Source organism: Myiozetetes cayanensis, unplaced genomic scaffold (genome assembly GCF_022539395.1).
Source record: "Myiozetetes cayanensis isolate MyiCay16 unplaced genomic scaffold, myiCay2020 scf1, whole genome shotgun sequence".
NCBI classification, from domain to species: domain Eukaryota; kingdom Metazoa; phylum Chordata; class Aves; order Passeriformes; family Tyrannidae; genus Myiozetetes; species Myiozetetes cayanensis.
Window position 1 is genome coordinate 126,311,381 of NW_026086604.1, and position 17,287 is coordinate 126,328,667.

The 17,287-nt window shown below is 39.0% G+C and overlaps 1 protein-coding gene across 10 annotated transcripts in view; it reads right to left on the reverse strand.

The window, feature by feature from the left end:
• DYNC1I1 (dynein cytoplasmic 1 intermediate chain 1) overlaps positions 1–17,287 on the reverse strand; it is a 186,015-nt gene that overhangs the window by 6,593 nt on the left and 162,135 nt on the right. For all 10 annotated transcript variants that reach the window (XM_050327259.1, XM_050327252.1, XM_050327267.1 and 7 more), the window contains one exon: positions 11,403–11,528. In XM_050327259.1, coding sequence (XP_050183216.1) covers positions 11,403–11,528 — 126 coding nt within the window. The remainder of the gene's footprint in view (positions 1–11,402; positions 11,529–17,287) is intronic.

Genomic DNA, 17,287 nt, shown 5'->3' on the forward strand with positions numbered 1-17,287 from the left:
TATTGAGATTAATCTGAATTTGCGGACAACACCAAGTCTGGTAAACTAATGACTAAAATCTCAGACTTCACACTAAGTTATTTGTGTATATGGTTTATCACCATTTTAATATTATTTCAATTTAATAGCATCATCAAATAAACATAGCTTCAGGTAAATGTAATTTTAGTTATATTTTCTCTGAGCAAAATTTTTGTCACCCTAAGTTGTCCCTACCACCCTCTAAAATTAAATGCTGTACTGAAAAGAAATCTGCTGCAAATACTTCAAGCAATAGATTAACATCTGAATGCAGTTATGATATTGTAGGTAAAAATGTTTTTCATGATGACAAAATACTTGAACTTGATGATTTATAAAAGTCGAACAGGCAATTGGTCTTGTTTTCTGGGTAAAAGACAGCACTTGTAGAATGAGGATTGTAATACAAACAATAATGAACAATTACAGTTCCACTTTAAGAACTGATCCTATCTCCCAGAGTTCAACAGATGCTTTATCACTGTTGTTGAGTTGAAAACAGATATGCAAATGTAAATATCTTGGTACACGCATAGAGCAGGCAGGCATGCACCTATTCTGGCCCTACTTTTGCCGCCCCAGAATCAATTACAGAATGCCTTTGATATTTTTCTCAACCTATATGGATAACTTTTTCCTGAAAAAGCCTATATTTTTCCAGGCAACACCCTATGCCACACACATGGATGGAAACAAAGTGGGAGGTAATATGCAGCGAAACGGCCACCGAAGTAACCAAGAGCACCCTCTTCACATAACTACGGTACCACTGTATTTAACTCTTGGGAGAGCTGAACATCACTGTTAACAATGGATGAAACCACTGGCAGGAACTCAAACCCCACATACTGCATGCAGATGATTTTAATAAGATACAGTGTTTAGACCACAAAGGATACACTCCAGAGTAGCTCTATATATATTTGTTTACTTAATTGAAGGGGTGGAATACCATAGGCAGCCTAAATACTGCATTTATTTTATGCACAGCAGTCAGTCTAGTGTCACAGACACAGTATACGCCACCCTTCTATGAAGTTAATTACTTAGCCCTCATCTAGATTAATGTCTGTTGTGATTTATTTCTTCGCAATTCACCAGCAGGGTCTGATTTAGCTAGTGCTGCAGCGGTAAAAAGAAGACAAAATATTAGCTTATATCAAAAAAACACAATAATCTCAAACAAAAACTGAATCAGTTTTCAGCAGACTTTGACTTTTTTCTTCTAAGAACAGTAGCTGCTGAATTGTTACATAGTTAATGGCAAATTATGTTTTGAATACCAAGCTAACAATGGTGTTATTTTAATAATTTATATGTAATGTGCAAAGATACACTTTACAAAGGGCCCACATAGGAACTGAAGCATTTGAATGCCGATTAATTCTTTTTTAAACTTAGTACTCTTTGTCTGCATCAGTCATCTTGATGCCAGTCTAACATGAGAACAGAGTAAAATACAGCCCGTAAATTACACATACATGACACATAAATGCATGTTAACAGAACATTAAGACTGCAGACTGTAACACTTCAAAGATAGGAAATGTCAGGGTTAAAGCTAACTCCCTCAGTTTGAGCATGTAACTCATTTTGTGTTATGACACTGTCTTTAATCTTAAAAAAAAAAAAAAAAAGAAGTAAGAAACAACAAAACCTGTGCTAGAAGCAAACATCAATTATGGAAAACTCCACCCTGGAGTATTATAACTTGATAGGGCATATGGAAAAGAAAACAAGGAAGTGAAAAGTATCTTTAATTGTAGACAATGCTACAGTTCCACCTCTAGTACCAGAGTTGGCTCATGCTGATGTCCAAGCTATCACACAGATTGTGCCTTCCTCAACTAATGTATCACAATGTTGCACTTGATACAGACTGTAGAGAATAAAATATTGAGTAATCACCAGTCACCCTGAAAGAGGTGACTGAAAATTGAAATTTTAATAACTTTTATTTCTTTAAATCACCTCTTATTTTTAAAAAAGTAACCCTGACTTTAAGCTCATAGCTTGTTCTTAAACCCACTGAAGTGCTTTCACTTAGTCACGTCGGGAGGAGCCTCTCCTATGTGTCTCCTCAAGTGACACTTTCAATGGCAGAGAGTATGGGCCTATAAGTCCTTGGAAACGGAAGAGATTTTGTACAATAAATCCGCCACAGGAGCAGAAAGAGCATCTGCCATGCTTCAGGAGAGCTAACAATCTTGATTCAACAGAGGTGGTGCCCTAAGAAACAAAGTTCTTGCAGTTCCCACCACTCCACTTCTTCTGTAATGGCATCAATTTACAGGTGGATTCAGAAAAGCATTGAGTCATGCTGCCTGCCATTCCCCATCCATGGGGATCTCAGTCCTGCTCTGACTGTCATTTCTCAAAGCCATTGAAAACTCTGGGAATTTTTTACATGACTATCAGGACACTTAACATTTGGAGGTAATGGATCAGAATTCTTCCTCTACCAAATTATGTTATCAGTTCTCATCATGGCACAAGAAAGCCTAAAAATACCAAATGAATCAAAACCAGAAGGAGTCCTCAACCTACTGTTCTTTCCAATATCTACACTTTTTTAAAACTACATTGACTGGAAGAGCAAACCCATGAGTTTCACTTGAAACACCACCAGAGCTTCAGCCCATGGGGTAGCTGCACTGGCAAAGGTGCCTCCCTGGAAGTTCAGCTGAGTGAAGGACTATTGCCTCAAGGAAGGGAATAAAGCATCTTCAGCTCAGCTTGCTTCCTATCTAAACCAAGTTGGCTGTGTCCACACCACGATTCATGACCGGAAATCTGGCAGAGTAGGAACTGTAAAGGACTTTCTCCAGAGCTTTCTATCTCTCAGTTGCCAAATGGGCTCTCACCATAAGCAGCTTATGAACTGCTCAAAGGTTTTAAGTTTGCAGGAGAGTGGATGCTTTCTCTGAGATTTTGCATACATCCCATTATCTGCAAAAGCTCATCCATGAAATAGCAGGGGGTTTTGTTATGTTCTTTTTCCTTTTTTTTTCTCTTCATTTCAGATATAGATTTTTCCATCACTCCAGGCACTGGAGTATACATTTCACATTTAAATAAATATAGAATTTTAGCTGCAAAACAGGATGCATTAAGGCCCAGAGTTATCCTCAGATGGTATTTAGGTTTAACTGTCACTTTCCAAGTCACAAATTATATTTTCATGTTCAAAATACAGACCATTTTGCAAACCATAAAGATTGAAAACATAGTTAAGGATCCTCAAAATGAAAACTGCTACTGGATGTGACACATTGAAACCATAAAAGCACCATGAAGAAAATTAATTATACAAAGCAGTTCTTGTTTCAGAAGTGTTTTAACACCACAGTGATAACTCAATGAATTTCAATGAAATTTGCAAATTGCTGCATAGAAACTGAGCTTAAACTAAATTTTGTATTTTTCAGAGAAAATGTCACCCAATAGAATAACTAGATATTTAAAATACATACTCTGTGACACTATTAACATGTACTGACTACAGCTGTATCCCCCCCACGGGGTTCCAGGATACAGGATCAGGACAGGGCAGACCAGCACTCATTCAGGTTCCACAACCTCAGCTACAACTACCACAGAAAGCCTGGACACAGATTGTCTTTTCCACTAAGCCTCTTGACGAGTTTTCAGGAGAAACAATAACTGAGGAGATAGTACTAAAGCCACCGGTAGTGCTGATGTGGACAATGGTATGTCCAGTCTGGGCCTCCCTTTACTCCTCCTCTCTTGGCCTTCACAGTGCTTCCCAGCTCAGCAGGAAAATACCACACAGCTCTCCCTTCTCCCCCTTCTGCAGGCTCTACTGTGCAGAAAGGGAATGATCTCTTACAGCTTCTCCTCTGCTGCTCTCATCACTTTGTTATCTGAGTGCCTTCTAATAGTGCATTAAGCTACATGATTAACTCGTGTCACATGTGGCTTGTTCTCTCTGATCCTCTCTGCAGGGGGAGGATCTGGGCCTTTGCAAAGGAAAAGGAAACGTAAGTCAGCTTTAAAAGTAGTGTGCAAATGAATAAAAAGGACTAGGGCCAGATTTCTGTTGATTGGTTGACTGGGTTTCTTAAGTTTTTTATTTCATATGATGAGGAGTTGAAGAATTATTACAAAAGATATTTGTATCATATTGGAAACTCGTGTCTTTTTACCCTGTGAAATTCTCAGGGGACCGAGCTGTCTCTGGAGAATTACTGAAATATTTCATCATAAGCAACTGGAAGCTAAGAATAAAGAATCAACTGAAATTTTAGGATAACTCTTTAAACCCCCCATCCTCTTCTGTCTGTTTTCACTAACGTCCATTTACTTTCACTGTCTAGTCAGTGAATGAGAAAAAGGGTATTTTCATTAAAAATCTGGTACTTCCTCCTTTAACTTTAACAAATAATATTCAGATTCAGAATGAAAGTGGAATTTCATGTTCACTTATCTAGAGAGAGAAACAGAAGGAACTGTGTTGTTACCAAGAGCAAGCATACATCAGGGCATAAGCAGAAGAGTGACCCTGTATACCAGGTGTGACCCACTGCTGTATCACACACAAGCACATCACGAAATCCTGTTGACAGGCTCCCCTTCGAGAGCACGTTTGTCCCACTGCCTCTACCTGCTCTGAAACTTCAGCCTTCTGATAGTTAAAAATTTGAATATGTGGCCAGCTTGCAGCCACATGCACTGTTGCAGCATGTCCTCAGCTTCACTACTTCTCCCTCTCTGTCCCCAGGCACTCCTATCTCTGCAAGAACATGAAACATCTATATTGCCACCAGGTTCAGACTTCCCTGGCTTAGTCACACCAAGTTCTTCTGCCTCTTCTTACAGGCTACTCTCCTCTGCCAGCAGCCCAGATCCACATCTCTCCCTAAATTATTTCAAGTGTTCTTTTTTAAAAAAATATACGTTTTTAAACAAAAGAGTAAACGATTTTGCATTATCTTTTAAATAACATCGGTTTTATGAAGCTGCTTTTTAAGTCTGAAGGCCACGATGATGGAGACTGAGAAGGGCCAGTGATGCCAGATGATGTGCAAGAGGTGGCAGGGAAAGGGAAGCACAAGGCCCTAGGCTCAAAGCGGAGATAAAGAGCTCCAATCTTCAGCATCTAGCCTTAGGTAACTCATATTAATTAGGTCGTGGCTCGTTTTTCCCTTCCCTAATAAAGATTGTTATTAAGAACACAAGCCTCCATTACAGCTTCTTTAAGTATCAAAACACACTGAAAGAACAAGGTAACTCATATACTTTTCCATTTCTTATCAGACTAGTATGATCTAACTGACAAGCACTCCACCATCAGTATGGGTGTATAGGGATACTCACAGGTATAAATCTATACATTTTTATGTATGGATGTAGCCAAGTCTCATTTTAAACGGTAAAGGTATATAAACGCTTGGTTTTAACTTACCACCATAACAACATTATTTTTCTACAGCAGAATAAACCAGTGCTTACATAAATACCTCAAAGCATTCACAGTAACCTAAAGTAATGAATATTGTAATGAGAAACACAAGTATTTAGGGTGATAATGACTGGACTTTGCTCTACTTAGATCGGCTCACCCCCTATGGAGGCTACCAAAGCTTAAAGATTTTATCACCCTAGTAATCAGCAATGGGTAATGGCCTTCATAAAACACAGTAATTAAATTGACTGATTTCAAACTAGTGCATTTTTTTCATTAGGGAGTTCTTTTTCAGCCTACTTCAAAAATCCCTTTGTGAATACTGACTATATCAGTCAAAATTTAAATGATGAGGGATGAGGAGCTGGTTCTTCTCAATATTTCAGATATTATTCAAGTAAAAAGCTGAAGTTCCTAGTATTTTTTTTTTTGTCATGTCTACATGCTTCCAGTTTTAGAAGTCTTTCAAGACTGAATATTATAAAACTGGAGGTAGAAGGGAAGCAAATCAAAACCTTAGCTCTCTACATTTTCCAAAAACTCGTAAGAGATTCTGCTTTGTTAAAACATGCTTTTAAAATTCTCCGAGGCCAGCATTCCAACCTCCCTAGGAAAATATCAATGGTGAAATTCATGCAGTGCCACACAATCCATTTAATTATCCTTTATGCCTGGATTGTGCATGTTGTTGTAACTACCATGTCTTACTTAATCTTTGAACGCTTTTGAATAAAACTTGGTTGTAAGCACAACCCTTTATTATTGCTCAAATTTGCCTTCGTGATATGTGCGTGAGCCATTTATCTATGTTCCAAGAATACTTGTAACTCAACAGAGATTTTAACATAAAACATTTTATGGTGAGTCTCAACTCTGCTTCGTGGCAAAAACATTTCCCAACTCAATATATGCTCTACAGCAGTTTTATGATGGTAAAAGCAAACCTACTGGAAAATCTACCTGAATGACTACATGACACAAAACTTACCTTCATATTTCTCTCTCTGAGCTACAGCAGTTTTTAACTGCATGAAAGAGATGCTGAATATGTTATTCTGTATGAAATCTATAGTGAAACACAGGGATCACAAGACAGGAGTACAAAGTACAGATCCTTCCCCACTCCAGATAGAAAAACAAGTGACTCAACAGCCACGCTGAAGTGTGAGAATTGGTAACAAATATACATTTATTTCTGCCTAGAACCCAAAAAAATCTCAGGGCAGCTGTTAAAGGCTGCTGAAATCAAAGGAAATTATTTTATAGGCACCAGCGGGATATTCCTTACTATACCACTTCATCCATGTACTTCAGGTAGTTTCCAGCTCCTCCCTCACTGGTCATATACTTGAAAATGAGATACAGGATTAACACCTATCAAGGAGCAAATAGGGAAGTACAGAAACAATCTAACACAGCAGCACTAAAAAGGCTTAAGTCGACAGTAACGCTGAAACCTAACAAAATCGCATAAGCATCCATACGATTCAGATTTCACAGTAAGGAAATGATGACAGAGGTAATAAGTGCACCAAGAATCCCAGGTTAACTGCTTTCTTTGGCAGAGCCAGCCTTCCTGGAGAGTCTAAAGAAAGATGTTTCCTTACTTTTCTCACTTTTCTCCAGTTCCACCTGTCACAATAGCTGCCTTTGAAAAGCATGGCGAGAACCAAGGTCTGAAAGGCTGCCAAACAGATGCAACAGGTTGTCCTGTAACTAGTTTAACATAATAATGTACTACATTAAGCTACTCATGATTACAGTTTCAAACTCTGCAGTCCTGTGCTACAAACTTACTTTGTATTTTATTACAATCAAATAATAAGTCATTGACTTACAGTTTCTATCTATATACTCACAGTGCAAGCAGAATGTGACCTGGAAGAGATAAATGAGGAAAAAAAAAGAGAAATAATGGAAGGTAGATGAGAAGCTGCTTCTTTCACAACCAAAGGTGCAAAGAGCATTCTCAATAAGCCAGGTAAGCAACAAACATGGTTGTTAGAGAATATTTATGACAGCATCCACTGTGTAACATCACTGAAGCGTGCACAATGGGAGCAAGCTTTCTAGAAAATATATCTACAAAATAGACATGCAGTTAGGTCTAACTATCAATCATCTGGACATGTGAATAAATCTAGAGTCAGTGGTCCATGTTCTGTTAAAAGCAACTTCTACCATAGAGAAATCTTGCTGCCCAGTAAATAAGCTGTAAGACCACAGAAGCTAAAATATATTATACAAACTATCACAATAATAATATCACAACTACTAGGCCATCAAAAGTTTTAATATTTAGATCTTACTGAGAGTGAAGTGTATTTACAATGATTGGTTATATATTCTGTTTAAGTTATATAGCTTTAAGATCCCATCACACTGAAACAATCAGATTTTTGAGTGTTTGGGTTTTTATTTCATTTTATAATTTACATTCTTTGAATCAGTGCTTTCTGATCCACAAGAGCACATCTATATGGACTATTTAAGTCTCCTCTCCCCTGGAAGTGTGTGTGTAACTCCCATTAATGCTAATGGGCATAAAGCACACACATAGAGGAGAAAATAGACCCCTCACTGTGAAAATAAATGTGTTCAGTTATTTTCAGATGCGATGCCGAAATCAAACAACTAAAAGTACATACTCTAAGGAGATAACATTGTATAGACTAACTGAAAATGTCACCATTATTTTTAACTCCCTGGTCATGGACCCTGCCATGTTCTTCATGTTTCTGACATTTCCTGTGTCATAAAAACCATGACTGGATAACATATCAACAAGGGCCAAACCCTAAATTCTTATACAAGCGAAAGCATCCCTGATCTCACACTCCTTGCCTTCACAAAGGATGCAAGGTTATCCCTCGTGTCCTATGTTTTTCACTTAGGTCATATGTTTTCTCTTTACACCATATGGGTTAATAGCAGCAGTAAACTTTACTGCTCTCTAGGATAGTTCCTTAAAACCATGATGAATTTACCAAAGTAAAAATTTATAACAGTTATTTTTTTTCCTTAATGATTTGATAACCTGATGTTTTCTGTTTCAATCAAAATTCATGGAGTCAATGCTGTCTGTTTAAACAAGTAAGAAAAACTGTTTATCTGGTGATGTGAAATTCAAAGACACTGTGCTTAATTAAAATACAAATATAACCACATTTTTTTTCTAATGGAAGCAATGTTTTATGAATTTACAGCTAATCTAATGTGGTATTTGGAACAGTCACAAGAAAAGAAGGGTTTTAAACAGGGTGCAGTATAAGTGGAGCATGAATGGTTCTGGTGAGTGTATTTAGGGTCTTTGTAAAGTAGCCTGCTGACTTTCTAATGCAAGTAATCACACCCATCTTCCCAAATCAGAGAGATGCACCTTCAAACAAGTGGATGCTACTGAGTTATCAGTCAGTCAGGGATGAGTTCTTCCAGTGATGAGGCCTTTTCAGAAGCTGATGTTGTAGGAGATGGGAAGAGCATTATTGCTGAAAGGTCAACTGTCACAGCTCAGTGTCAGGATTTGCAACACTTCTTGGTCAAAGACAAACGTTAGGTGCTGCCAGGTGCTGTGCGGTCCAACTCCCAGCCCCTTGACCCCAGCCACATGCTCATGCACCTATTTCCACACTGAGTCAGTTTATGAAGAAAAATATTCCAAAGAAAACAAACCAAATAAAGAAATACTTCTCTACTGATCTGTCTCCCACCACAAAGCGTGAGTGGTAACAGGCACTGCTGCCTCCACAAAAACCGGGCAGCGAGGAATATGGGCAGAGGTGGCTGGCAGGAGAAGGGCTGCCCCTTTTAAACTGTCAGACCAACCCCATCACATCCCAGTATCAAACCCATACAAAAAGGACAGTCAAAGGAGGATGCCAGCTGAGACAAGGAACTGGCTGGTAGCTGCACACTGAAGTAAAGCAAGAGCCTTAAAGGCTGCCATTTTTCTGCCAGACACTTCCAGAAGTGCATGTATCATGCCTGAGGACAGCTAAGCACGGAATCACTCATCAAAGAGCTCTTTATGGACTGGCACACAGGGTTAATGACCACAGAGGCTGTTATTCACTGTACATGCCCTCAGTTCCAGACTCTTGAGCTGCAAAGTATTTCTGCATCTCACTTGAGGCTTTATAGTGAGAAAAGCTGGGCTAGAGAATACATGAGCACCCTTCTTTTCCAAACCAGAAAAAGGCACTAACAATACAGCAGCCCCAGTAGCATCTGAGGTTGTTGCAGCTCAGATCACCTTTTCTGAATTTGATACAGGAATTACTGCAGAGACTGATACTGCCAGCATGAACCAGGCAACAAATTAATGAGCTCCTTCATTCATTACAGGAGAGGAGCAGGGTTTACAATGGTCTGTCAGTAGCCATGTGGATGGACATCCATTAGTTTACATAACTGCATATGGAGCTGAGCTGGAGACACTGAGGCTCTGCATGGGTGGGACACGCAACATCCGTGAAGCAGAGCCCTTTATGTAACACTGAACTGGACTCACACAAATCAATACTGTTGAATGACTCTCTCTTCTTCTTCAAGTAATAGAAGCCTGTCTTTTTTTATCTGGGTGTATCACTGTGACTCATTTTGCAAGCTGACGTCTGATTACACAGAAGAAAGGCCAAAACCTTAAAATATTACTACTTCTGTATAGAACACTAAATCTATTTTCTCTTGAGTGAGTTTGCAGGGGTAAACAATCCTATGAATGATTTGGTGTATGATATGAAAAAGAGACATTTCTACAGCCCATCTATACTCCCAGAAAAGATCAGACTGTGCTGTCATCAAAGACATTTCCATAGCCTGTCGTATCACTTGAAAGACAGAAAAAACATCCTTTCAGAACAGTCATGTAAAAATGAAAAATAAATAAAGCCAGCCTGACCTGCCAGCATCACAGTGGAAATCTGAGCACAGTAACCTTAGACAATTTAGAGATTATGCTAACAATATGGCAAGAAGTTTCAGCAAACATTTGTGAGGAAGGGCAACTACTGCACAAGTGAATGCAATCCAAAAATATGAGTCATGCACAAGCAATTTTGCTATGGGCCATAAAATCACTTTATGAGAGTTACAGATAATTCTGTATGCATTCTATAATGTTTCCCTACTGTGTAGAGATGGATATCTCAGTATCCTATCACAGATAATGATGGAAAACAAATTCTCTGCATAAAAGCTGATTGCTCAGAGATTCCCTCTTAACTGTTCCAAGGGATTGTAATGCCAATGGAACACTTTATACAGCATTCATCAACAAAGAGGTAGATTCATCACTGCCAAACACACTGCAGTTTAGATATTTGTTATAAGATGTAGCAGGGTGAATTGAGAGCAGCTTCAGACACAGAACATGCATCCTGCTATTCTCAGCACCTGCACACTCTTTTATCACGCATGCACCTACCATCCTCCACAACGACACCTCTCATTTCCTCCTGTTAGTACTTTTGCACATATTGAGAAATATGAAGCATTATGCAGTATCAAAAGAACAGATGCATTCTGTACCTGTCATGCTGAGAAAAATGTACAGCACTAAGCCAGTCATAAGAGATACTAGAAAGGTGAATCCTTCAGGACCAACTTCAAAACAGCACATTCTCTTTTTGCACCTCGATTTTTCTCTTTGTGTTCTTTTAAGTTTTTCCAACTGTACCCATAGAACCATTAAAAAAAAAAGTTTTAAAAACAGTGAAAACTTTCAAAAGAGACTTCTCTCATGAGACTTCAATGATTTAACTCTTTTACAAGGTACCTTTATGACCAACACACTGATGGTAACCCATATTCAATGGGGACTCCACTGAAAGAAATCTGGTTTTATTCTTTCTCAGACTTGGATGTTTCAATCTCCAGGAGCTTAACAAACAAAATAAAACAAACTCAAACAAACAAAAAGCCAAACCAAACACCCCCTCCCCCCAAACAATAATACCTCTCCAACATCATAGATCCATATGCGGCCTTCTGAATCACCAACTGCTACCTCCTTCCCAGCCTGGGCCCAGCGGACACGGTTGAGGGCAGAAGCTCCTTCTATGGTGACGCTGGCTGTGGGAACCTATTGAAACAACAGGAACAGGAAGGACAATAAAATCACACTGCCTACAAACCCAGGGGTCAGTTTTGAATGTCCTGCTTAGCTGGGTGAGTCAAAGTCCTTTGGCATTGCTGGAAGAAACACACAACCCTCACTGGGGGGAGGGAGGAAAAAAAAGGGTTCATTATTTCTTTGATCACACGTGCTAGATAGAGGAAAGAGTAAGAGATTGCAAGAGCAGGAAAGACTTTTCCATGGGAAAGGGCTGTAAATGAAAGGGTTTTTTACCCCTTAATCCTGGAAACATGCAAAACTGCATCCGCTTTTTTCTCCAAAGTCAGTAACATGACCAAGAACCAGCCAAGGGTAGGACTTAGTTTCAGTAGTGCTCTGGCTTCTGGCCTCTGACTCAGGCCCAGATAACCTGATGGTGAGCAGACACATCCCTGTATTCATGCTGACACATCTTTTGAATCCATACTCACCTCTGCAGCTAGATGCAGAGGTAGAAACTTAAGTATTTATGTCAGAAAAGTCCTGAGCTAATCACTTTAGAATGAGGACACAGCAGAAGTGAGAACAGCTGAGCTGACATTTAGGAACTCCTACAATATATTCCCACAATTCTCTTTTAAATCCCCAGGAGATTACTTCTGCTTTAAATACACTTGGATGCTGTCTAATTTCCAACCCCCCTCCCTGCCCCAAGTCAACCAACCTAACAGGTGATCCACAAGAATACATAAAGATTCTGGTTAGCGTGTGGGATGAATAAAGCAATGAACACGATCATAGGAGAAGTATTTGTAATCTATGCTGGAATGAGGGCATCAAAAGATGCTGCAGAAGGAAGGAACTCTGTGGGTGTTTGTCCCAGATAGGTGGATCACTCAGTTGATTTAGGTCACCTCATAAGACACATGACAGTAACCTGCAAGCCTGGTAATGCTCCACCCAGCTGCCTTTAACAGGAGAAACTGCCTGAGCAAGGAGCCTGTACCTTGGCATAACAGTCTTCCAAACAAGGCTTTTTAGTTTCAGTGCTTTTTAGGTTAGGGCAAATGGGAGAGGACAGCTGCAAAAGCAGCTCCTTTACCAGATCCACACGGTGGGAAAATGTCTTGGTCATACAGTGAGATGAGGACAAGGGAATCTATAAATGGGCATAGAATTGGAGAGTAGCCCAGGCAAGAAGAGTTAGCTGGACAGGAATCAGAGTTCAGGCTACCCTGGGAAGAGTGACAGGTACTCCTCCTGTCCTCATTGTCAGCACAAAGCAGCAGAAAGAAAGAAATCAGCTTCAATGTTGTATTTATTAAAGCCTGGTCTGAATATTGACAAACTGGCAAGATTAACAAACCCAGTATTTTGCTAACTACATCTTGGTTCTGTGGCTGTAGGTTTATATTGTTCTTGTGAAATAGGTCCAAAGATCCAGGAGAAAAATAATTTTTAAGTAAACATTGTACATCTCCCATGCCAGTCACCTTCTCCTCAGCTCTAGTGCCTTCACTGTGTCACACAAAACAAGTGACAGCAGGAAGCTCAACCTCTACAGGCTTGCTGAGACTCTCAGTTACAGCCGCAGTGCAACACCAGCAGCTCCACAAGGACTGCAAAGCAGGGCTGCTTCCATTGACCCTCTCCCCCTGGAGGCTCCCTGCTCCTCCTCACCAACCCTGACACAGCTGCAAAACCAACTGGAACCTCAAGCACAACGAACCCACCAAAGCTAAAGCTCCACCTCTTCAAAAGGGTTCAGTGTAGTGTCCTGAGCCCCACATGTGGAATGCAAGAGGGTTCTGTTTGCAGAATGATGTAAAAATAATGCTGGATAGCAATCAGAAAGCAGATACCATCCTCCCCCCCTTTAAGAAGTCATTCAAATGCAAATATCTACTGGACTCATGTCCCCATTGTGCAAGTCCTAGGTCCTGTCTGAGGAAGTATCACCCCAAAAAATTGACACTCACTAACTCCTTGTTCCAAGTCTGTTACCTAAGTGAGAGTCAACGGCCTTAAGCTGACAGGGAGTCATTGATCCACGATAAAAATCACAGTAGAAAACAAGCAAGTTTTGCTGCTGTGATCACTGATTTCTAGGGGAAAAATAAAAAAGCTATTTAATTCCAGCCAAAATTAATTTCATAACATTTGGAAATGGAATTTTTCAAACAACTAAATGCCACTCTGTAGAGGACTAACCCACTAACCAGCTACGATTCTCAGAAAACTGTAAATCAAAGATATTTGTTTCATGTACAGATATACAGTGTATATTTAGGGCACTGGATTTTCACAAAATCTTTCAGGAGGCTGAAATACATAACTCTAAAGCTGGGTTTTGGTTTGGTTGGGATTTTTTTTGTTTTTGTTAATACAGCATTTTTTCAGTGTTCCACATAAAAATAAGCAGCATGCGTGCCACAGACACAACCCATGATTTTTTTCAAAACCCGATGGTTTTGAAAAATCCTGTTACTAATCCACAAAGCTATCTAACCAAATAAAAAGCAGTAATGAAAGTCTTTAAAAATCTAAATAAAAAGCCTTTTCTCCAGAGATAGAGAAATACAGTAAACCCATGATATCTTAAAATAGATTTATCTGCTCTCAGTTGTGATAGGTTAATTTACACATGCCTATTTTAGACTTCAACATAAGAGTTTATTTATAACGGTAGCATTATGTTTTTAAAAATCACATTTGAAAGACTATATAAATTCTCTGAAGTTTTTGCTTGTCAGATTTTTAACAATTTTGAAATGAAATTTTAACTGATAACAGATTAAGAAAGATGCAGTCAAAAAACTTGCTTTATAAGAATACAGTTTTTTTATTATTATTTTTACTGCTTTTGTAGTGTCAAAACCTGCTGCAAATACATCTGTTATCTGTTTCTAGATGTAGATACCATCCTCACAATTGCAAAGCTAAGGTATGGCATGCAAAAAAACCCCAAAAAACATTTGGATGGGATATAACACAGAAGAAATAAGCAACTTTCTAAGTCAGCTTCATATCAGCTCATAGACAGACTCATCAATCACCTAGAGATCTTCTCCAGTCTTGATCAAAAAGAAATACAGACACATAGGTAAGAAATCAGCATTTGCTATCCTGAAACTACTTGCAAACCTCATTATACTGAGCCATAAAAATAATACTCAGTTTGCAAAAGAATGACTGAGTGGGTAAGGATTTTTTCTTTTAAAGGTTTTTTACATTCATTTATCAGACATAAAATAAAACGTGACTATTTTCATTTGATATTACAAAAACAATTCCTGATAGTCAGAGACCAATATGAAATACACTGATATCCTTGCTAGTTTGCACTGGGATTTTGATAATAATTATACTGATTAAATCCTTGGTACAGTCAAATGATCTTAGTTATTTTGATCAGAAAGCATCTAGCTCTCAGGAAAAATGTTTTTAATAAATACAGAGAGTAACACTAGTGGAAACTGTGTTGCAGTTCAAAAATTTGAAGGTAGCATATAGTAACTAAACCCGTGTGTTTTCTTCTTAATTGATTTCAAAATAACACCTAAAGAATAATGCAGTTTATTCCCCAAATTAAACAAAACCAGGACTCATTAATAACAATCACATCTAGTTCTAACGCAGAGATTTTTATCAATAGCTAGCAGTTAAACACAGTAATGGACCTGTCATTTTCTACTGTCTTCACAAATACTGTGACATCACGTATCTGACATCTAAAAGCAATAATGATCTAAAAAATAGGTGTTTCAAGATCTCTTATTACAAAGGCAAAAAGTGCTGACAAGGAGTTTTTCTTAGCAAATAGCTGTGCAGATTTTTTAAACGGTGTAATCAATTACAGAAATCTTGAAAATCATTAACTAATTATGACCTATCAGATAGAGGGTAAAAGCAAACAGCAATCACTTTCAGCTACGATGCTCGGAAGAACTGTTTACAGATCTCTCTTTCAGAGGAACTTTTGCGGCTTCTCCCGCGTAACAAAACTTCACAGCTATTCAGAATCTGCCAGTTTATCATTAATACAGATTTTTAAATTTGTTTCATCAGTGCTCAGCAAGGAAACCAAATGGTATTTCTGCATCCAGAGACCCAAAGTCGATTTTCATAAAAATACAAAGCTCAGATATCACGAGAACAATTCCATTCTGATCCTTACATGAGAGCTGATTTTGACCTCTCAGAACGGAAATAATTTGTGAAATCAGGGGTGGCCTTCCATGCAGAATAAAAGCAAGATCGAGCTTGAAATTAATTTTTTTTTCCTGATGTTCCTATTTATTTATATGTAAACACACTGCAAATGCACAGTAGTTTGCTATGTACAGCCTTGTTATTGATGGGAATAGGATCAAGCGGTCCATATTAATTTTTTGGAAAGAAGTTATGGTCTCATTGTGTGAAATGGCAAAACATCAGTTGATTTCAAGCAGAGTAGGATTTCAGCCCTGGTATTTGGGGGGAAAGGGTTATTTTTTTTTCTTCTCAAAATGCTGGGGTTTATGCTCTGTGTTTAAGCCTGCATTAATGAGAACACCTGAAGGATATGTCCCTCCCTTCCCAAAATAAATTCTGAGGAGACTCCTCCTGTATATCCTCCAGCTGTATGTGCTCTAATTAAAAAGGCTGCACTGCTTCCTGCTCAGAGCACTTCAAAAGGCCTCACTGCTCCCCTTGACAGTGCAGTGCCCGGTGCTGGTTCCTCTTACCTGTCTGTGCTTATTTATGGCAAGCACCACTCACTGGAAGCCATAAACTGCACCCGTATTTTATTCTGTCTGAAATGCATAGCATATCTACAGGAAAGGCATATTAATGATCAAACTAATCTTAACAACAACAAAAAAAAATAGGGTGTATGGAGGAAAACGCTGTTTGCTCTTTCGCCTTCTCTTTTTGGACATAAAAAGAAACTGGTCAGCTAATATGTGGCCTTTTATTTTCTTACTGTCTGTTTGTTTTTAATTTTACATTGCATTAAGTAAAAACATGCAAGACTTTGTGTGTGGAAAAATACTTCAATTCTTGTGCTGACTACTGATTACTGGCTATCTAAGACTGACTTCAGGAGATGTGACAGGTTTTCTCAAAAACATTTTTGGGGGAAACTCAAATACAGAAAAATAGTATCATTTTAAGTCCCTGGCATTTTTAAAAATCTGATATAATAGGAGTGAAAAAGGGTGTTCGGTACATTTTAAAGATTTTTTTTTTTAAATATACAGTGTTTACCAGTCGCATTCTTTGCTAAAAGCACTCTGATTAATCCTTTCTCATCAGCAAAATTCAAAGGTGAGACGTTTCCTCCCCAGTGGTCCCCTCTACTTAGCTAATAGCAACGGAAAGAAAACTCGTTATCTGTCATTTGCATCTGTGTGTGCCTTCAAGTTCCACAGCAAAGTTTAACGAAAAGAAAGGTGAGGGTATAAAGTACCAAACAACATGAAACAGACGTGCCCTGTGCATTAAAAGACCGAAGCGGGATACCTAGCGACTCAAAGGTGGGAGGTGAGGGGAGATGCAGGGGCACACACTGGATTTCTGACACGATGGAGGCACCAGTACGGGGCTTCCAAGTTATAATCTCCAGAGGATTTGGAGCAGAGGATAATAAACAGGGAGGGAAATTAAGTCTCCCAGTGCAACGCGAGCCCTGTCGAAAGGCTGCCCGGCGCCTCGGTCCTCGCTGGCAGCCTGTGGCCGGCCTGCCAAGGTGTGACCACCTGGGCGAGTGCAGACATCGCAAACCTGGCGCTTGGAGCGTCGTG